This window comes from Mchenga conophoros, linkage group LG20, assembly GCF_057382185.1.
Source record: "Mchenga conophoros isolate Kocher_MC1m ecotype Shallow Benthic linkage group LG20, M_conophoros_male_GT1.1, whole genome shotgun sequence".
Classification (NCBI taxonomy): domain Eukaryota; kingdom Metazoa; phylum Chordata; class Actinopteri; order Cichliformes; family Cichlidae; genus Mchenga; species Mchenga conophoros.
Genome location: NC_140545.1, coordinates 24725292 through 24748268, shown reverse-complemented (window position 1 = coordinate 24748268; position 22977 = coordinate 24725292). Strand labels below are relative to the sequence as shown.

The window sequence follows — 22977 nt, the reverse complement described above, 5'->3', positions numbered from 1 at the left end:
CACCCCAATTTTTCCATGACCACCACACCACAATAGTAAACATCAAGCCAGACTGCATGGCTGTACTAATGATAAGGCGTGACGCAGTAAAGGAAAACAAGGCTGTTAAAAAGCAGATGTCCATACTAGTTCACACATGGTATTGATATTTGCATAGCTGGAGGTGATATGTTGATGTGTAGATAGTGGAAAATATATGTGCACTAATGAGACAGAGTGGCTGGGGCCACAGGGGCTACAGCCTCAGAGAGAGGGGATTTACTCTATACGACAACATTTTCCACTTATTCTGAGAAACACACGGGCAGCGTGAGCAAGGGAGGAAGCATCGTCTCAGATCGGCCAACTGGTAGGTATACTGCACCTACCTTACATTTAAAAAGTGGATCAGGAAGAATGAGATCTGTCTGAAGTTAATACAGCAGCGTAAGTCAGTGTTAGTTGCCAATCATTTCCACAACGATCAGTGTTGTTAAGACTTATTATTACCTTTTCAACTACATAATTTCTCCCCGTTTTTCCTGGGTTTTTCAGAATGATCATGTGGACATTGGTGCTCCTCACAATAGGAATAGTGGATTTGGGTATTGGCCAACACTACAGCCAGATCCAGTGGCTGTCCCACCTGCGCAGGCGACAATGGCACGCTGGTTTGCAGGCTGAGGATGCAAATTGCCCCCTGGAGTGTAATTGCCCCTCAGTCTACCCCACAGCCATGTACTGTCATAGCCGCAACCTTCAGCATGTTCCCTATGTCCCCTCGCATATAAAATATGTCTACCTGCAGCATAACCAGATCACAGGCATCCAGGATGGGGTGTTTGACAACGCTACCGACTTGGTCTGGATTGTGTTATTTCACAACAAGCTCAGCTCAGACAAAATCGGCAAGAACGTCTTCAGCAAGCTCAAGAACTTGGATCGGCTCCTCTTGGATCACAATGACCTAACACACGTGCCTCCTAACTTGCCCACTTCAATCACAGACCTGCGACTTGGGCACAACAAGATATCAAAAGTCCTTGCCAGCTCATTCAAGGGGATGACCAACCTCACCACCCTTCATCTCCAAGCAAATGCCATAGAAGACGTTGGAGGTGTGTTCAAGGGGTTCAAGTCTCTGACAATGCTGGATATCAGGAAAAACAAGCTAAGGAAAATCCCTGACAACCTCCCTGTGAGGGTACAGCAGCTATACCTGGAATTTAATAATATAGAAAGCATTCCAGCAGATTTTCTCACCATGTATCCCAAACTGCAGTTTGTCCGCTTAGCTCATAACAAGCTGACTAATAAAGGACTTCCTTCCAATGTCTTCAATATCAGCACGTTGGTCGAGCTTGACCTGTCCTTCAATAAACTGGAAAAGATTCCTGTTGTCAGCATGAACCTGGAGAACCTTTACTTGCAAGGCAATAAGATTAAAGGTATGAGGACTTCTATTACTTTAAATTAGATAATGCCTTGAAATATTTTATGGGCACAGAAAGACAAAAAGGTTAAAAATAAGCAAAGAAGAGTAATGTGATTACATACACCCTCAGTGCAGAACTGATTTCCTGAATGTTGCAGGCTGTCTTTATGTAAGACTCGGAGCTCTCCAGTAGTTTAGTGATTTTACTCAGCGAGACACACACGATGCCACTCATGCATATAAAGCGAGTGATAATACAGAAATCTTGAAGACTTTAGATGTAATGTTTAAAAGGACTGTGCTTTGTCCAAATATGGTTTGTTAGTCAATTTGTTATGCTCCAGGATGCCTCCAGTGGTGTAATCCTCTCCCATTGCTTGGTTGATAAAGACTCATGCTAGTTATCCTGTATGCTTCTTAGCTATATTACTCAACTTAATTCAAAAGGTCATCCAGCTTGTATGTATATATCCACAAATGTGTTTATTTGGCTTATCAACTTCCTAAAATTTAATTTTTTTCCCCCAATCTTTAAATAAGAATCATTTACAGTTTTTACCGAATGCCTAAACACTAACTGTGAATCCTGTAGCACAATTTCTAAAACTAGTCAGACTTATAGCAAAACCACTCACTGAGTGTGCAAAACTAAAAGCACAAAAACTGCTTTGCACTCAGTTTGCAATTTTGTAACACACACTTTGCAAGACTGTAGGCACAATTCACTGCACAACACTCAATTTCCAAATTTCCAACACACTCCTAGCAAAAGTATACACATGTATGGCTATCATTAACACTAATTTGCCAACTGTCTGGCACACTTTCACATGTGAAAACTTTTTTAGATACTGTGACTGTTAGAGAATGTATTTGTACACCAGATGTTGAACTTTTATCTGTGTCACTGCGCCCTTTTTATCTCCCTCGTGAGTTTCCACAACTTTTTATAACCGTAGTTTACATTCACCCGAAGGCTCACCCCGCCTCCACTTGCAGCATCATTTCAGATGTAGTGCAGAAGCTGCAGGCGCTTTCTCCTGATGCACCAAACTTTATAATGGGGGACTTTAACCATGTCTCCCTTAAATCAACTTTGGGCAATCTGTATCAATATGTATCCTGTCCTACCAGACGGGATAAAATGTTGGACCTCTGTTACGGATCGGTGAAGAATGCTTATAAATCCCTCCCGCTTCCTCCTCTGGGATCTTCTGACCATAACTGTGTGCATCTTCTGCCCATCTATAAAACTGTCTTAAAACGAGAGAAGACAAAGACTAAGGATGTTGACATATGGTCAGAAGAATCTGTGCTTACCTTGCAGGAATGTTTTAAGTGTACAGATTGGGAAGTTTTTATTCAGTCTTGTGGAGATGATCTCGACGCTTTGGTGGATGTTACTAGCTCTTATGCAGTATTTTGTAAAGACATGATTATACCCCGTAAGCGCGTTAAAATTTACGCTAACAATAAGCCATGGGTCACTAAAAGTGTCAAATCCTGTTTAAGGAAAAAGAGACAGGCCTTTAAAGAGGGGGCTGTTACCGATTTTCAGACAGCCACCAAGGAAATGAAAATCGAGATCTTGAAAGCAAAACAGAGCTACAAAAACCTTCTTGAAAGCAAATTTGCTGCAAAAAATTTGGGGTCTGCCTGGACTTGTATGAAAACCATAGCAGGGTTTCAAAATCCCCAGAGCAGCAGTCAGGTCATTTTAGATGGTTTTAATTCAGACAGAGATTTTGCAAATGCTTTAAACAGGTTTTATGCTCGTTTTAGTTCTTCTGATTTTAGCGAGGATATTTTGGAACTGAAACAGAAACTGAGAGATACTCAGCACTTTATCATTGAACTCAGCGATGTTAAAAAGGCCTTTCATACAGTCAATGTGAATAAGAGCCAGGGTCCTGATAATATTAGTGGCCGCCTAATTAAATCTTGTGCTGATGAACTCAGTCCTATATTTCAGGTTATTTTTAACAAATCCTTGCAAACACAACATGTGCCCTCTCTTTGGAAAGAAGCAGTCGTGGTTCCTGTCCCTAAATCTAGTCGTCCAAAAATTCTAAACGACTTCAGGTCTGTTGCCCTCACTTCAGTTGTCATGAAAGTCTTTGAAAAAATCATCAGAAATGTGATTATGAAAGAGACTGAAGGTCAGCTGGATCCAATGCAGTTTGCATACAGGCCCAACAGAGGAGTGGAGGACGCACTTTTGACTTTACTAAATCTAATTCTTAAACATGTAGAGAGTAAAGGGACTTTTGCAAGACTTCTTTTCATTGATTTTTCTTCGGCTTTTAATACAATACAGCCCCATATTTTAATTAAAAGACTTTTAGAACAGTTTGAAATCAGGAAAAACCTGGTGGGCTGGATTTTAGATTTTCTAACTGACAGGTCACAAAGAGTGAGAATAAATGGGGTTCTGTCTGACCCAGTGTTCTCCTCCACAGGTTCTCCTCAAGGCTGCGTCCTATCGCCCTTATTATTCACTCTCTATACAAACATGTGTCAGGGTAGACATGAAAACAGGGTCATTATTAAATATGCAGATGACTCTGTTATTGTCAGCTTACTGAAAGAGGGTGAAATTAACCACGGTCCAGTCATTGATGACTTTGTTCAGTGGTGTGAGGAGTCTTATGTCCAGCTGAACATATCTAAAACAAAAGACATGGTTGTTGATTTTAGGAAACAACAAAATGGGCACGGAGTCACTTTAATTAAAGGTCAGAAAATAGAGCAAGTACAATCATATAAATATCTTGGGACCATAATCAATGAAAAACTGAACTTTGATCAAAATTGCAAATCAGTTTGTAAAAAGGGTCACCAGCACCTTTATTGCCTTAGGAAACTTGTTCATTTCCACATTGACCAAAAAATTTTAACTTTGTTTTATCGTTCTTTTATTGAGTCTGTTTTATCCTTTTGTTTGGTGGCATGGTTTGGTCAGACCTCTGTCACAGAGAAAAACTCTCTAAATCAGATAGTGAGATGGTCCAGTCGTCTGATAGGTGAGCCACAGTCTTGTTTAGCCTCCCTGTACTCTAAGCAGGTACAGAGGATGGCTTTATCAATCCTTAAAAATGGTTCCCATCCTCTAAGGGGTGAATTTCAGCTTCTTCCCTCAGGACGGAGGTTTCTATTTCCGAGATGCAGGACAAAGCGTTATAAAAATAGCTTTGTCCCCGTTGCTGTCACTGAATTAAATAAGAACTGTTTTTGATTCGAAATATTAAAGTATGTGTCACAGTGAGTTTTATATATTTACTAGGTATGTGTGTTTTTAAAGGGATGTCAAATGCTGTCATTTTTCTGTAAAGCAAATTTACCTTGCCTTTAGGTATAAATAAAGTTACCTTACCTTACCTTACCTTACTTTGCAATCAGCCTAAGCACTATAATACAGGTAAGCTGTGTGTGCGGAGTACAATGGTGGGAGCAGAAAGAGTGAGAAGTAGAGGAGGCCGAGGAAGAGGACGTGGAGGTGAAGAAGTAGGATGAAGAGGACGACAAGGACAAGGAGGAGCAAGAGGAAGACGAGGAGGGGGAGAGGAAGACGAGGAGGGGGCAGAGGAAGCATGTTCACTGCAGACCACGTAACCCATATAGTCATTATGGCGATTGCAAATAATCCTATACTTGGAAATAAACACTTGTGTTTGTTTTGATGTGTTTGAATAAACACCAGTACTTGAAGTTTGGATCCCTCTATGCTTATGGATCTATGACAGAAGTATGAGCTCAAACTGACATAGCCTACCTTGTGCACAGGGAAGGCAAACGCCAGATGTGTTTTGTATTCATACCATCGGTGTGCAGTTGGCGCATTGTGTGCTTAGGAGATGATGGCTTGTGTGTACTGTTTGATACGGAAACACCATTTTTACGAAGGTGTGAAGAGTTAATCTAGCTGTGTTCGCTTTTGCAAGAGAACTACAATGTTTTGATGATTGGGTGACAGGTTTTCTTATTTGTGTGAAGAGTTTTGCAAAATTAGCCAATAGTTACAAAAAGTGTGCTTAAGCAATCAGAAAAAACTGTAATGCCTGCATGTGATGTTCGGGATCGGAGCTGCACATGCAGCAAAGAGAACATTTCAACCACTAGATGACAGCAAAAGCAAGATTTTCAAACTGTTTACCAGTTATTTAAATTATTCCGTTGAAGCAGGAATTTTCCACGAACTGTCTCTCAGTCATGGTAGAAACTTTACGAAACACCAGATATCCTCACACTAGAGCTCTCAACAGAAAACAATGCAGGTTTTTTTTTTTTTGACAAACTCCAGAAAATAACTCTTTACTGACTCCATTTAAAGAAAGGTTTAGAGAAGATCTGCCCCTTCTGACACAGTCATACATTTTGGAGTTTGCACGGACTAATATGCATAGGTATATGTAGCAATGAGCTTGGTTTGGTAACACTTGTGGTGAACAGACATCATCAAGACATCATTTTTTGCTTCACATCTCAAAAGATGAGAGTAACCTATTTTCTCGCCCCTTTCCTCTTTCAGAGTTCTCCCTGAGCAGTTTCTGCAGTGCTGTTGACATGTCAAACTTCTCCAGGCTGAAGATGCTCCGTCTCGATGCTAATGAGATCAGTGCCAAAGACATTCCTGCTGAAGCCGCCTACTGTTTGCGACATGTTGCTTTCATTGATGTGTAGAGGTTTCCGAAATGTCTCTATCTGTAACACATGCCATGCTATTATGCTTCATTGCATTTTCCTTATATTACTCACTCTCCTCTTCATTAAAACATGATTGCATAATGTTTGTTTAAGCTGTTATGAAAGCTGTTAGCATTATTGAAATTATAAAACTAACCAAAAGGAAATACCATAGTTTTACAATCACATATCCGGGTGGCAGACATGTGGATGACAAAGAGTGAAGAGATCTGGTCTAACGAGTTACATCCGCTCAACTAATTAATTGGTTCCAGTTGTCTGGTAAAATGGTTAGTAATAATAGTGGTCAAGTATAATAGGAATATAATATAATATAATATAAAATATAATATGAAACTGCCAGCCATTGGATTTTTGCCTCCATCATGTGGCACCTGGTAGAAAGGAGCAGTAATTATCATCAATATGTTTTTGTGAACATTTTAAAATTATAATCAGTGATGCACACTGAGTAAAGCATTTACACTTTGTCTTCTGGTTATTCAGTCCATAGGACAATTTTGATTTTCTCCCTGTTCACATTTAACATGTGAAATTGTCTGGTTAAGTGTGTCTCTAATTAAATATGTATTCTACTTCAAATGAGCCGTGACTGTTATGTCTCACTGTTATCTAATTGTTTACTTCAGTTCACACAGTGACTTTTCAAGACCCTATTGGGCCACGTGACCCGTCAGAGTTTTTGACAACAAGTTAATTTGGTTTCCTCTAATTTGAAGGTAAGAAGCAGATGAGCTGGGAAAGAGGACTGTCAAAAGGTATCTCCACTTCTTCTAACTGATCTTAAGCAGTTCCCACATATTTATTGTTGAAGACAACTTGCCTTTTCATCTTCAACAGCTGCCTTTAATCCCTTGCAGAAAGGCACTAAATTGAATTAGAGAAATGCTTTACTTGTTTTGTAATGGTGCAGTGTCTTGGGATAAAGAATGGATCACTGCCATGCAACGGTAGTTTGCACTCTGATAAGCGGTAGCATGTGAAATTAAGTGTGTTATAGATTATGCTGTATTGCAGGTTGCAGTTGTTACTGCAGACGATGGGTCGAAGAGCTGTGTTTTCCGTCTCTGTTTTCTTCAAAAATTCATTGAAAACAAAACAGAGGCCAGCTCACATGCATATGCACATCCTTCGACGTGATTTACTGATTTGGTCCTCTCAAAGCCACATGCAAATGTTTCACTTTTTGGGGAATTGTCCAGTTCTTCTGAAAACCATTAAAGTATTTATTAACACAAATAAAACATTTGGCCTGACCATCATGGAGTAAATACAAGTGAATACAAGCAACTGACAGCATTAGAGAAACCCACGTGCACAAAGCCTTTCTGTTTTCTCAGTATTATAACCAGTTATTTGTCATTACCATGCAGTAATGATTGTAATGTGTGCGTATGAATAAATTGTGTTATTATTCCCACTAAAATCTGTCACCTCCATATGTAATAAAACACATTTCCTTTGAAGCTGCAGCAGTGATATGCATCTATTGTAATAATTTCCTAACTATTCTCGTAACCAACAACACATTATTGTACAGAAGTCATATTGAAACTGTTTGTACAGTTTTGAAATACTTAAAAAAAACAATCACATAAAAAATCGAATTCTCTTAACAAAAGAGCAACTATGTAAAGACTTTTTAGATTGATAAACTTTGCAAGTTTTTGCAAGAGAAAAAAAATTCCAACACAAAATGTACAACAGTGGACACTATGAAGTGGCTATAAATCCTTTAATGAGAACATGACCCGCTCTTTAGATGTGAATGTACTGTGTTCAGTTATGAACTGGACAGCTGGTTAGCTAAATAAAGTTTCAGCTGGTTATTGATGGTTAACTTTTATTACCAATACAGTGATTGAATAAAGTGACGATAATAAATAATTCTTGGAAATGTTTGGCAAATAACATTAAAAACATGATGTTAACTTGTAGCAAATAGAAACACATAATTCAACATACATAACTGCTTTAAAAAACACTTTTTTTGTGAACTTAAAAAGTTATCTGCAATAGAAAATGCATAAACATAATATACATACCACATTATTAACAATAAGTTCCATCTTTGGTCTCAGATCAAGCAAAGCTTCTTATCCAAAAGGTGTGCATGATACATTACACACATACTGACACAAAAACTCAGGTTCACAAGTGCTCTGTCTGCTGCTGCAGTGACTACCTGGAGAGAGAAAACAATACTGAAAATACATAAAGACATATGTGCAGTTATACTGCTGCACACAATGCATTTGTTTAACGCATTTAAACAGCTCCAGATGCTTAACTGTTAGCAATGCTTTATAGGCCAGTAGGATACTCACATTACTGTCCCTCAATTTCTATGTCCTGCAGGTCTGTGCTTTAATAAGACCACAGAAGCATGCTTTAGCGTCATTTCAGTAAAAAAACGCAACGTCAGTCTTTTTGCTTAATTAATCCGTATATTCTCACCTTGCGTTTGTTTGTAATCTTGATCCATAAGGGTTGTAAGTTTTCTGTATTGGGAAAAAAAAAGCACATTTTTTACACATCAACATATCTGAACACATAATACAAACAGTTGGACCTGTCTTTATTGAAAACACTGCATAATCACTCACATTGCCAGCTTGTAAAATGTGACTTATTCAAAAACTTCTTCAAGAAGATGAGATGCGTGGGTTGTTTGAGGCATGCAAAGTCTTGTTCATGGTTCACTACTTTTTTCAAGAAGGATTGCATTGTGAATCATGCCGCAATTGTAGAAACTTTCACAGAACTTTAGAAGAAATATTGTGAAGATGCACTTAGTAAGGCTACAGAAGTGTGTCTGAAAAGCTTGATGTTCATCAATTCACAATAAGAGAAAAAATGTCTTATGTGAGCAAATATAGGACTTACACAGTGCTATTTTTTATTTTTATTTTAAAAGGCACTACAGCACACAACAAAGCCTCCACCATGTCTCCCAGATGTTAGACATGGTGGAGGCACCGTTGTAGTTTTGGGCTGCTTTGCTCCCTTAGGGCATTGCGTCCATTGAGGGAACAATTCCATGTGGGAACATTTAAACAGCTTTTTTTAGGAGAAATAGAACAACATGTATTCACTGTTGTCTTAAGTCTTTTAAACCACTTTGAGCACCATGTAACGGAGAAAAGAAGTTTATATAAGTTACTGAAGCTCAACAGTTTGTAGCAGAGTATTTTCAGTCTTCACTGTGCTTGATTGCTCATTATGTTCAATAAAGACATGAAAAGTACAACTCTTTGTTCATTATTAGTTTACCTTTAAGATGAACTAATATCAGACCACATTTTTGTGTGTAGTCAACACAGAAATTCTCCTAATTCCAAAGGGTTCAGAGCTTTTTCTGGGAACTACAATGTCAAGTCATAAGAGATAAAATCAGTTCCACTGCTTGAAGTGGTCTTGTTAGAAGGAGGAGAATAAAGACTAACAGAAAAAGATACGTTTTTGATTAACAACCCCAAGTAATGAAACACACCAAGGTTCCTGTCAGTATGCAAAACAGTTGCGAAGATTAGCTCTCACTTCCTTTTTGGCATCCTTCTAAGTATGGCCAGAAGTTCTGTTCCAGTTGTGGAGCACATTCCAAGATGACTGTCCTGGGAATATTTTTAGATATTTCATCGTGATCCACTGTGACAGTCAAATTTGGTAATTAGAAGAACATTAGAAGTTCAGCCTCCCACTTTTCAACAGACAACAAATATTTGTTCAAAGCAAAAAGAAAACAGCCAAAATGTTATTTTGCTCCCTAATGGTTAAATACCACATTTCATGCTTCCCTTTCTGAAACTTGGTATTATATGTGGCACCATGGTGCAGTGGTTGACACTACTGTGTGCATTCTCTCTCTGTGCCTTATTAGGTACTCCAGCTTTTTCCCACAGTTCAAAGACTTGCTCAGTTAATAGGTGATTCTTGGCTGTATCTGTTTTTCTGTCCTGGACTGGTTGATCCAAGGTTTAACTCAACCAAATGACATCTGGGATAGGTGTCATTTAGTGCCCCAAATGCTTTGAATTGTGGCAGCTTTTCTGCTCTTTCATTTTGTAAAGGAAAGCCCAGAAGCTCCTATGCAAAAAAGGCAAGTAAGGAAGCACTGAAGCACCTGTCTTTGAACTTTCCTTTACTGAATTCATCTAACTTTTTTGTGTCTACAACTGAACTGCTTTGCTTTTAGTGTGACTGATTGTGCCCATTTTTTGTGGTGTTGCTGGCATAATTTGGCATAAACCTCCTTAAACTTTGAGAAATAATGTTTTCATGAATTGCTGTATATATCTGTGAGATAACCTAAATATTTACTTCAGTCCCCTTAGACCCAACACCATTGATTAAGAAGCTACTATTGGCTGCTCCCTTTTTCATATGTGGTTACCGCAACAGGCGGCACTGCATTTTACACGGAATAAAATGCGATCGTGGCTCAAGAGTTGGGAGTTCGCCTTGTAATCGGAAGGTTGCCGGTTCAAGCCCCGGCTTGGACAGTCTCGGTCGTTGTGTTCTTCAGCAAGACACTTCACCCGTTGGTGGTAAGAGGGCCCGATGGCGGCAGTGTCCAGCAGCCTCGTTGCGCCCCTGGGTGGCTGGGGCTACAATGTAGCTTGCCATCACCAGTGTGTGAATGGGTGGATGACTGGTTGTATAAAGTGCTTTGGTGTCCTTAGGGACTAGTAAAGCACTATACAAATACATTCTTCCTTATGCAAACCCAAAGATATGTGTCTATAAAACACAGGAAAAATGCTAGCGAAGGTTACTAATGATATTCTGATGGGCTGAGACAATGGAAAAGTCTGGGCTCTTTCCTAACTTCAGTGCATCATTTAATATGGTTGAACAAACTTTTTCCTACAAATACTAGAAGATACTGAATGTGCTGTGTTGGTTGCGATCATATTTGTCTGATAGATTACAGTTTGTATATACAAATGGAGAGTCGTGAAGTTCTACAGGATTCTTCCCACATAGCAGATATGTCTGCCCCGGTTCGGGTGTCAAGGCGGCACTGCTGGCTGACTTCTGGCATGTTAAGTGCTATGTCATCCACTTATGGGCCAGGCCTGGGTTAGATGGCACTGTTTATGTGATGGCATGCCACATCTGGCCCAATTGTGGTTTGGTTTATGTGGCCCAGGGTCATAGACCTGGCACTTCTGACTGACTGGTGACTCATGGCAGGGTGTATGTCAACCAGATGTGGCCCAGGTCTGGCAATGATGGCACTATTTATGTTCCTATTTTATTATTTTAGTTAGAAGACCCAAATCCCAAATGTTGCAATACTATACTGCTATGGTAGCCAACGTTTCAAATGCAGTTTTGACAGGTTTGTGAGTGTACACTTTATCCAAAACCTAGTGAGGGTTTACTCATGCTTACCACTAGGTGGCTGTAGCTCAGGACGTAACCCTACTAATCGGAAGGTTAGCGGTTTGATCCCTGGTTTCGCCAGTCTGCATGTCGAAAATGTGAATGTGTATGAATGTAGTTAGGAAACACTCGCTTTACAGAAAGTGTTTGATTGGGTGAATGTGGCATCTTGTATAGAGCAAGTACAAATACGCTATATAAGAATCAATCCATTCACTGTCTCAACAGAGTTCCGGCTTCTTACTTTTGCACTATTATGTTCTGGCACATGTTGTTGTTACATGGCTTGATTAAGGTACACATTAGGCTGACATCTGGGACCAGAGCTGAAACTGTTCTGGGCCAGTACAGGACCAGCAGTGTGTCTGTAACTGGCCTTGCGCTGGCCCATGTGTGGGCCACCTCTGGCAAACCAGATCTGGGCCACCAAAGGGCCATCATTCAAGCACATGAATGGCCCAGATCTGGGCCATTGCAATTTCCGCTATGTGGGTTAGGCAACACTATTAGAAAACACTGCATTCATATCAATTGCTGCCTAATTGTTACCCAGTTAGGTTAATCAGAAAAGCCAGACCAGATTAAAAATGTGTCTAAACAGACCCATTAAATAAATCACTTCTTTCATTTATATCATATAAAAATTAAGAAAATCCTGTGTTAGAGAAAACTAAGTAATAGAGCTGAAAACATCACATTTTACTTATAGGCTGGGTTGTTCTAATCATCAATCAAATGTCCTCAAAGTTCTCTCACAAGCCTTCAGCTAATCCAAAATTCTTACTTAAAACTAGCTGATATTTTTCCCTAATATTAACTTATCTTTATTAGATACCAGTTATTGCAATGTGGGTGGAAACCAAACTATTGATGAAGCCCACACAAAGGTACAAAGAGAACATGGAAAAGCCACAAAGGCCACAGCTGACTAAGGGTTCAAATCAGGAACCCTCTTGCCACCCCTTTTTAAAATCCAGAAATGCTATTTAAATCTTTGATCATGCGCCATCACATCTTAACAACTTCTTGTACCCTATTATCCTAAGAGAGCACATTGTTCTCCGAATGCAGTCTTACTTGAGGTTCCCAAAAGTATAATGGAAGACAGAGCTGTAACCTGTCAGTCTCCACTCCAGTGCAAACAGCACAAACACTTGGAGAGAGACACCCTCTATACTTTTATCATTAGCTTCTAAAAGTGTGTAAAACAAATCCTTGTTAGGTTACTAGCACCACATTGCTGGAAAACAGATGTATACTTCCAGGTTATATTATTGAAGTGGCTTATGCAAAAACGGCTATTTATCAGCAAATGTTATTACAAAAAACTTTCTATGCAAATTGGCTACAGGAGACTCCCAAACAATAATGCAGGACAGGATTGTATACACATAAAGATACAACAGCTGTATTTTCACGTATTTTACATTAAATTGATAAAGTTGAACGATACTGTGCAGAAAAATTTGAGTATACAAGTGCTACACAAAGCTTCTATGTGTGATACAATATCTTTTCCACCTTCCAAACTTCCACTATTACATTTTCAAATCCAATCTTACTGCTATAAATTAAAAAACGCCACTGCAGCCTCCATGCTCCTCAGCTGAGTAACTTATAGTCTTTTTACAGCGATTTGTTAGGTTTAAGGCTTTGGGAATGTAATGTTTATGTTACTGTTATCTCATCCCTGTAGACAAAGCAAAGCTACAGTAGATCTTAGTTCTCAAGTGGTGAGTGGTGGCCCAAGGTCACAAATCATATTTACCAGAATTGTAGCCAAAATGATCTTTTGAAGTCAAACATATTTTCATTGGATTTTGATCAACTTGAGGAAGACTGTTTTTGAGAGACATTTTGTTTAGCTTTGGTTGCTAAAAACAGCTGTATGTTTGTCTCCTGTTTGGATCTTTATTTATGCAGTTGGAGGTTTGAATCAAGCAAAGCTTTACATCAGAACTACCATACTTTCTAAAAAGTGGACAGAGCATGCTTATATTACTGTTTACAACAAAGCTATAGTTTAAGCCATGTGGCTCAGCAAGCTATGACAGCCTATAAAATCCTTGAACATCTGACTTTATTTTCACTTTATTTGCCTTGACAGTTTTTTCCCCAGTAAAACATTATAGAAAAGCTGCATACTGTAATTAAACAGCCTACACTACAAACAGTATAAGCACCTTTAAAATGAGGCATGGTGATTTATATTCACTAATCTACAATTCAAGGTGAAATAACTTTGCATCCATGTATCAAAGAGGTTCAAAAAAGAAAAAAAAAAGCTGAACAAAGTCCAAGCTCCAAAATGCGGTTAGTTGGTTAAAAATAGCGTTCCACAACTGTCCAACACATACAGCACTTCACTGAGGTTACCAGTTGTCAATGTCAATGTTTCTGCACTCACCGCCAGCCATGCAAGATCCCTAATAGTCTGCTGCATGTACTCATGTCACCACATGTAATTAGCTAAACAACCATGCAAAATCATTAATTCCTGGAAGAGAAGTCAGAAGTCAGTTCCACTTTCTCATGCTGTCTGGTCTCTTTTCATCTAATTGTCTTTTTTTTTTCCTTTTAAATGCATTAGCTGCAGCATTCAGTGTAATTTCTGGTACACATTCCTTATTTGTTTAGCAATTACTGGTGAGTGTCACTGCCTAAAAACCTCAGTGTCTGTCTGATGTTGGATTTGATATCGGACATCAAACATCAAATCTGAAGTTGGATTAATCAATCTGATTCTGAATCAGCTTCTTAGTAATAATTGTCAAATCAAAATACTGATAAGAATTACATATGGACTTGAAAGAGCTACTTAAATTAATACCATTTGTTTGCCTTTATCCTATCACTGTGGAGGTCTAATGTGACTGTAAAATTCTCTGCAAGGATTAATAAAATTGAGTCTGTCTAACATGACACATGACGCTAAGCAAAAACATCTTTGTCAACTTTCATTCCAGTTTTAGACTCTCCTCAAGAGCTAAACCATTCACGGTTTTCCCTTGAGTATACATTCTTGACAGCTGCTGCCTGTAAGAAGCAGAGTGCTTTGTGACCATGTTTGATTTCCACACAGAATCAATGTAAAAACAAAACGCATGTCGACTGCAAGAAAGCTATAGAGCATGGGTGGCCAAACATTTATAGTTCTGGGCCAAATGCAGAAAAATATGTCGAGTCTTAGGGGGGGAAAAGCCTATGTATTTCACACTTTTGTGCTTTTGTAACTTGAGAGACAATAAACCTTCACTGTAAAGTATTTTATCTCTTTTGACTTAAACGCTGTTCTGTTAGAGGTCTTATTAGCATATTATTGTTTTCAGTGTTCTTAGCATGCCATTTCATTGCTTTGCTTTATAGGATTTCTTATTAAACTTTGTGTGTGTGTGAGAGTTTTTAATAAGCTATTCAGCCTTTTCCAACATGCATTTGTTGCATTTTGAAGGAATGAGTGAAGGTTAAAACCAGCATTATGTTAAAGTCATGACTTAGAGTCTGTGAATAAAGTCACTATAGATTGTAAGCCTCAGCCAGCTAAAAATCAGTGTACTCTAAATCATTCAGCTTCTCAAGCTATAGCTGACTGCACTAAATACCCTCAAATCCATAAATGCAATGCTTGCATTTGTGTATTTTTGTGCATGTGCTGCTGCAAAGTAGGTGCCAGCCTACACGGTATTTATTAGTGAGAGAGGGCCGGTGCTTCTGCAAAAAAGGAGTGCCCCGGAGAACAGAGCTGACTGCCAAAGTCTACTCATTTGCAATATGACTTGAATGCCTGGCTAACTTGACAAGGGCACATGCGATCTTGTAAATTAAAACAAAAACAGAAGCTCGGATACCTTGTGTGTGATGAGGCAGTAGAGAGTAAGAATGAACAGCAGTCCTCCACAGATAGATGCGATGATGAAACCCAGCTTGTACAGGTCACTGACTGGTTCTCTCTGAGAGCCCTGCACAGAATCTCTGTCATAACTGTCTGTAGGAAAGGACACACGATTTGTGATCTCTGCAGTTGCCGCAGACATCTGAGTGTTTCATCACAAACTACCCAAAAAATTGAGATTCTCACCTGTAAAGTGTTGTGTGATTGACTCTGTGTATAACTCTGTGTATAACTCTGTGGTAGAGCCAAAGGTTTCTGTGTATTCATGCTGGCACCTCCAGTCAACCGGTGCATCGCTCGTCGTTACCAGCTCCCAGTAAACCATTAAGACTTCTAAGACCTTCTGTAATGCATCCGAAGGAGACCCTCTGTAGAGCACTTCAAAACTCTCTGGTTTATCCTGAAGCAGATTCGAAGAAACAAGTATTTCATATGTCTTTAAGGTACTGCAGATTCATGTGCTCACACTATTCATATGATTTGTCATCTTCATATGACATTATAAAAGAAACAGGCTGCAAGTTCAGCATTCGGAAACTCACGCTGACCTCAATCTCTTCATTAATCCAAGGCACACATTTCTGAGAATAGATGTTGAGGATGAGCGCCCTCAGGGACTGAACATAGCCATCATTTACTGAACCCCGAATGTATTTGAAGTGGGTCGTAAGGAGCTCCAGTATCCAGGGTAATGCAGCTTTTACAAAGCAACATTTGCTCTGTTGGAAATCAGAACACAAGGTAATAAACACGAAAAGCACAAACCAGTTAATGGAAAACCTAAATCAAAGGTGTTTGGGGAAAAACAGTTGCATAAGGTTATATTACCCACCAAACTCCTCCGTTCTATGAATGTGTAGTTTATTGAACACCCACTTCTTAACTGGTTATCCATCTGCGGAAACAACAATTGCAACATCTCAGCCTGGGACGTGCAGGGTGATTGCTTTAATGTTGTTTCAACACCTACCAGTTGCCTAACTGTCAGCAGGTGTTCCCTAGTGATGGAGTGTCTGCATGGGCCAGGGACCTCAGCCATAGTCAGAGGGAAGCTCAGGAACATTATCATACACAGACACTTTACCTGCAACTAACACAACCACATAGTGTATTCATGAGAACTACAAAAACCCATTAGAAGTACTATCTGTAGACTAAAAAAACCCACTCAAGCAGACAGTCCTTGTAGACAGTGTGAAAAAAAAACCTAAACTGAATAATACACTCGAAAAAAACAACTAAACCACAACAACATTCTGGGCAGCCTTTCCTTAACATTTCAACATGCATGTACTCCTCACCCTGTAGCAGTCCAATTCAGTGACCCCTCCCAAGTTGTGCTAATCTAAAATTATTTCCAAGAAAAGAATAAGTTCAAAGCAAACCTAAGTTGAATTTCCACCTAATTGAGCTATAAAAATTTAACAGTAGTAATTCTTTCCATCCAAAATATCTACATTCGAAACGTAACAGCAATACTTTCTTTCCAGAAAACACAGTGTTTGTGTTTAACTGCTCTACGCCGTCATCTGGATCTCAGCTCAGATAAAATATCAGGTTTCAGATTGAGTTTGAGAGGAATGCATAGTGATTCCTTGCTGCAACACTACTAGTGACTGATGTTTAAGTAAGTGTGGAGGACTGTGGCGTGGGGGTGGATAACCTCAATTTTTGGTCAAATACTGCCCTCTACCATGGAAGCCTAAGCAGGGAGAACAATGTGCACAGGATCCAACTGTAGCTGATGTATGTCTGCTACCAAGCACCTTTTGGCAACAGTAACAGTCAAATGGGCTCCAGATGGAATTAATGCTTCCACTAAGGATTAAAACATGGTGATAAGCACATGTTCTTCACACTAAAAGCTAAATGATTACACAGAAAGGCATTTCATAGGTACCTCTTTGACTCACTTGGCTCCTAAAGTTTGATGCAGCTTTTGCAATAAATAGTCAAGATAGAGGGAAGTGAATGAAACAATAAAACAAGATTTATTTGTCTCCAGTCAACTTCTGAGATGAATTAAGGTAAATGGTAAATGGTAAATGGCCTGTATTTATATAGCGCTTTTCTAGTCCCTAAGGACCCCAAAGCGCTTTACATATCCAGTCATCCACCCATTCACGCACACATTCACACACAAAAGACAATTCTTTGAAAGCCGCAGAGACAAGAAATAATCTTTTTATATTTGGTTTTCTGTTCCTAATACAATTTTGAGCTGCTGAGTTTAACTCTTACTTGGTTTTCTGGACTACAAAGCACTAAATCAGTGCACATGGCAGGAAAGAATTATTGCCAGGACCAGGAGGAAAAATAAGTTCCGTGCCATCAAAGTTTTAAGTTTGATGCTTTGATGTAGATTTAAAGCAACATGCTGAATAATAATAACAGAGTTACTTTTACAGTAAAGTGGGATGGTACGTTAAAGACTAACATGCCATACTAATAATAGTAACCAGCATAAATACTTAATGATTAAATTAATGATATTAAATAAAACTATTAATGGGACTGGTACTTGGCAAATGCAGGAGCACATGATGTAAATGTCATCTATCACATGATTAATTTTCTCCATGGTGTCCAAGATATCTCTATGTAGGTCAGCAAACGCATGATCAAGCAGATAACTTCATATAGAGACTAACGCAAGCATTGCGCTCAGTGTAGTAGCGGTGTTTTTGAAAAAATTCTGATTAGAGAAATGTTCTCACCTACCTTAGCTTTGCTCTGAATCAGCGTGGACACAAGGATGGTCATCTGGTACGTGTTTGACAATGGAAAACACCAGACTCCTCTGTCAGACACATTGAAGCAAAGAGATCCTTTTCAAAAATTCACCTCCACTCCACCGAAAGGAATCTGTTATTAAGTAAATTTGACACTTCGTCATGTGGCGCTGTTCTTCAAAGCATTGCTTGATGTGTTCCCCCTCTACAGTGTGAGTTCAAACTGAGACTGTTTCAGCTGATGGACAGCCCTTTTAAAGACCTCCCACCTCACTATGTGGGACAAGATACACATTCCTGAGTCTGAAGACCAATGTTTTGGGGACTACAGATCAATTGACGTTTCTTAACAATTTCATTTTTTTGTATTTTAACATATCTGACTAAAACATTACATGTAAATATTAAAACTAAACGGGCAAAGAAAATTCTGTGAGCTTGAGGTGCATACTAACATCTGTTCTTGTCGAAATGCTTGAAGCGGGTTGAAAAGTGATCATAGTTTTTCCTCGGGAAATACAGGCTGTGAGTGAGTGGACCCAACTGAGCAAATGCGAGCAAAGAAAAACAAGATGTTCTGAGCACTCAAGGAGAATTTTTCTGACGATCATTTGGGGCAGAGGTTGTCAGAAGCAGGTGATGTTTCATGCTGCTTGAGGAATCCAAAACTCCTTTTTAAAATAACGTCACATTTTTCCAAGCCCGAACCTAAACCAAGGGAGAAGCACATTCACATAAATGCTTTTATGAGCTCTATTTTGAAGGGAAAACGAGGAAGAAAGGGAGAAGAAAAAAGAGTGGTTCGAAATTCAATGCCACGGGAAGATTTTACATTTTTCTCACATGCTTACATCTAATGTCATAAACGCCTTCCTCTTCCTGCTATCAGCCTGAGAAATGTACTGTCACTTTATACAATTCAATCAGCATTGGAAAGAAACCATTTAGATTAAGAGACGCCCTCCCCATCGTCTTGGAGGTGGCCCTAGCCAGAGTTATTATAGTTTTGTATTTTTTCAATAGTTTTTTTTTTTTTTTATTAAATTTTGACTTTCAGCTTTTCAGATTAGTTTCAGTTAGTTTCCAGATTTTCTTGTTTCAGTTTAATTTTTATTGTTTAAAAATGTTTAGTCTAAATCATGTTAGCTTCAGTTTTAGTGTTTTATAATTATTATGTACGGAGAGCATATGCCAGAGGCAAAATTCTGGAAAAACAGTACATGTATTGGAAGTGAGGAAGCCACTCACTTATAGACAACCAGAGTCTCAGCAGAAACGTCCACCAAAGCCTCAGCAGGCAAGTAGTAAAATCCTTTTTACCAAATTAACAAATATTAAAACTGAGATAGCTTGAGCTACCCAATAAAGGTTCATTCACTGTCCTCAGACCAATCAAGTTTGCCAATTGTGAATTCACACCCCATGGTTATGTTGTCAGCCCTCTTCTGTAATAATCTAAACTGTGGTGTGTTAAAACACAGCAGGCCAGACAGTCTTCACTCACCACCAGCCAACTTGCTATATTTTCCTCACTCAAATTTAATCTGCTTCCCGAACATTAAAATCAACTGGAAGGTTGAAGCTGTTTTGACTTACTGGAAAAGATCCAGCATGCATTGCCAAGGCACGAGTACAAGGGGACAAAACAGGACCTCTGTGGAGCGATCTACAGATTTTAAGTCAAGGGTTTGAAAAAAAAGAAAAATTGGGCCAGTTCCCAGAACTGTTGGGCGCTGGGGGTGGATACTTTAATCTTTATTGACTTAGTTATGGTTGATCTTGGAAGAATGCAGTATAAGTCCCAGTTTTCTTTGGTATGGTTTTTTGAATGATTATGGCTACATTATGCTTTACATGAGCTACTCTTTGTAGGCTGAAGTGGCTGATATACAGGAGGCCAAACAAGATGTTTTTCATTTCAAAATATGGCATTGTCTCTAGAGTAGGGCTTTCATGATACTAGAATTTCAAAGGTGATACCAGTCTCCAGGAAATCCTCAATACTTAATGCTATGTTCAATATCACAGGAGGAAAAATGAGTAAATTAAGATGTGCATATTTAAAAAAAGAAAAAGAAAAAAAGAACATAATAACACTGCTATGTGCAAATGTATACCACTACAGCCCTATTTACTTTCTATGCTTCCAGCAAATTCGGACCATATTGCATTGCTTAGCAAATGGAGTTGAAAGGGTAGGTTTCTTTCTCAGATTCAGTCTGGGAGTTCAAGAGGAACACAACACCACTGTTGGCACAGAGTATTTGAACTTGACAGGCAAACAACTTTGATGGGTTGGGCATTTGGGTCAAGTCACTTTACTATTCTGCAAAAAATAAAATAAAAAATACAAACAAAAGTAAAAAAAGAGTGCATCCATGCTGTCATTTGCAATTTTTAAGAAAGTCCATGCTTTAAAACTACACCACATGGATTAGAGTATCTTCACATTACACCTACTGGAGTGGCTTCACCATGAAGCTCCCAGCACACAGTTTTTGAGCTGATGTTAATGCCAGAGGACATTTGAGCCTTAGAAGTTACCGAGTTAGAAGAGGGCTGGCGACTTTTAATCAACGTGCACCTCAGCAGTCTCTGCTGCTCTGTCACTTTGCTTGATCAACCACTTCTTAGCTGAGTTGTTATTGTTCCTAAATGCTTCCTCTCTGCCACAAAGAATTGATTGTGGAATATCTCAATAATTATTTCTTGCTTGGGCTACAGTAACTAATTAGCATTGGGTTTTTTTTAAATCTTTTCTCCTAACTTAATGTAACATAAGTTAGTTGTGTTTTTATGATGTGCCTGAACCCCCAAGACTTGTCCATAATGCTGGTGCTTAATAAAATTTTTTTAGACATAAATAATTATGTTATCCTGTTAAATTAATAGCTCCTACAGTTTTATTATTGTTATCTAGCTGCTTTGTTTATGATATCTTAACAGACAGCTAATGTGGCCAAAACTGCCATAAGGTAATTGCTAAGAGTTTAACGGCTATTTTTAATGTGCACTGGCCAGGTTAATGTTTATGATAAATGCTTAATGCTCAATGTTGAAAAAGAAGCCTTATTGGCCTCTTGAAATTCTTCATAAAACCCAGGGGTTCTTTAAGATTCTTGGCTAGTGTTGTTGCACTACTGTTCCTGTGTTTGGCTGCTAGTGGGGGGAGGGGCTTTGCACTTGCCTATCTGAAGTAGTACTGTGTGAAGTAGAGCTGTGCAATGCTACAAACTGCAAACTGCTTATACCAGTAATGATACTTTTAAAGTATAAAGGCAGTTTATACATGAAATAGCAGTGTGTCATTATTTATGACGTAAATCATCATCAGTTTTAAGACCATTAAAGACCACTAAAAACATTTCAAAATAATTTGATTTTCAACCAAAGGAGGTGAACACAGCACAACTGGTATTGATACTGTTGCAAATGAGTGTCTAATCTGATGGTCTGTATGAGTATCTTTTCTTTTTCTGGCAACCCTACTGTCTAGAGAGCATTTCCAGAAGGTTGCCAGTTTTTGGTTGGCCTGTAGTTCTGACCAAAAATGGGTCTCAAGAACTTCAGTTAGTCCCATGGTTTAGATTTTTATGCAAGATTTTCCATTGGTTTTCTTTTTGGTTGGCTAGTGAGGCTTGTTTTAGAGAAACCTTTGGGTATGTTATTTCGGTTTAGTGCTCATGTATTAACTCCAGTTTCTTTTGGTTGCTGGAATTTTGGCAAAACAGACTGTGGTTTGTTTTCCAACTGCAGGCAGTGTGTTTTTTGAGTTGTAATGAAGAAACAACTTTTTGATTTGTTGTAGTGGTGGGCGGATGTCAGAGATTGAACTCCTTTCCAGCCTATAAAAGCTGTACCATATGTTCACTTGGCCTCCCTCTTCCACTCTTCCACCCACCAAATGTTTTTGTTAATTTATTTTCATAAAATTCTATTTAATCTATTTCAGTGACTTTCCTCTTGTGCTTATCTTGAATCACTTTGTGTTAAAGGGTACATTGCTTTTTGCAGCACCGGGAAACTTTTGTTGCTAAGCAAACTGGGACTAACCATGTAAACACCAAACACTGATTACCCACAATGCTAAAACCAAGACTTAAGGGAAGTCTCACCTGTTGGAACGTGGACGCTGGTTCGCTATAGTGTTGTCCTGTGGGTAGTAGTGTCCAGATACTGGGAGGTGGTAGCAGATGCTTGCAGATATGAGCTTAGTGCATCTGGCTTGTTCTGGTGCACATAGCAGTAGCTCAGATCTGGGGAGCTTGGCCATAGCGTCTAACCTCTTTGCCCAGCTCGTGAGAAGCATCTTTTTTTTCCAGTGTGGCTGCATTCTGCTAGGGAGGAGGCTGAAAAGGGCAGGTCTGGTCAGCAATAACATTTCATTAGCTGGGAAGGAGCAAGACATTGCACAACACTATCCATATTGTCAACATCAATAGGTTTTTTTTTATGAGAGTTGTTTGGTGTATGGTAAATATAAAATATGGAGGATCCTGCATGAAAAAATACAACAGTAGAATTACGAAGGTTATACCATATGTAATTTATTTAATTTTTTTCCTTTTCTTAAATGCACACCAGGATGAAACTTCAAGGGTGGGATGGGTTATTGTCAATTCTAAAATTACATCAATAATTACTGCACCAGCTGCAGACATTTCTTAAATTTAAAAGGCTCACTTTGAACTGATATTCCCTTTTGGAACACAAACTCCCACTGCTGAAAAGAAAAGATGATGTCTTAAACAAATTCCAGTGTGTAAGGGTAATCACCCATCACTTAATTTAAGCTATAACAGGAATCTCTGACCTTTTGAAAATGCTTATTGGTTAATTGTACACAA

At 38.9% G+C, this 22977-nt stretch overlaps 2 protein-coding genes across 7 annotated transcripts in view; one reads left to right on the top strand and one right to left on the bottom strand.

Moving 5' to 3' along the window:
- Positions 1-297: 297 nt before the first annotated feature.
- Positions 298-7565, top strand: fmodb (fibromodulin b). 2 transcript variants are annotated; one of them, XM_085258627.1, is made up of 3 exons: positions 298-349; positions 535-1427; positions 5943-7565. In XM_085258627.1, exons 2-3 carry the CDS (start codon positions 536-538, stop codon positions 6092-6094), a joined length of 1044 nt encoding a protein of 347 aa, XP_085114753.1. In that variant the 5' UTR covers positions 298-349; position 535; the 3' UTR covers positions 6095-7565. The 2 variants fall into 2 exon arrangements, with proteins under 2 accessions (XP_085114753.1, XP_085114754.1); XM_085258628.1 differs by having other exon boundaries at positions 326-426.
- Positions 7566-7834: 269 nt separating this feature from the next.
- The window catches only part of csf1b (colony stimulating factor 1b (macrophage)), a 42880-nt gene continuing 27737 nt past the window's right edge, over positions 7835-22977 (bottom strand). The window contains exons 3-12 of one of the 5 annotated variants that reach the window (XM_085258622.1): positions 22246-22479; positions 18120-18198; positions 16369-16488; positions 16231-16293; positions 15947-16117; positions 15585-15798; positions 15355-15491; positions 8576-8619; positions 8446-8483; positions 7835-8303 (exon numbers count right to left, since the gene is read on the bottom strand). In XM_085258622.1, the coding sequence (XP_085114748.1) occupies positions 8447-8483; positions 8576-8619; positions 15355-15491; positions 15585-15798; positions 15947-16117; positions 16231-16293; positions 16369-16488; positions 18120-18198; positions 22246-22463 (1083 nt within the window). In that variant the 5' untranslated portion in view covers positions 22464-22479 and the 3' untranslated portion in view covers positions 7835-8303; position 8446. Of the gene's footprint in view, positions 8304-8445; positions 8484-8575; positions 8620-15354; positions 15492-15584; positions 15799-15946; positions 16118-16230; positions 16294-16368; positions 16489-18119; positions 18370-22245; positions 22480-22977 lie in introns of those variants that run through there. The other 4 variants (XM_085258623.1, XM_085258624.1, XM_085258625.1 and 1 more) reach the window with 4 other exon arrangements.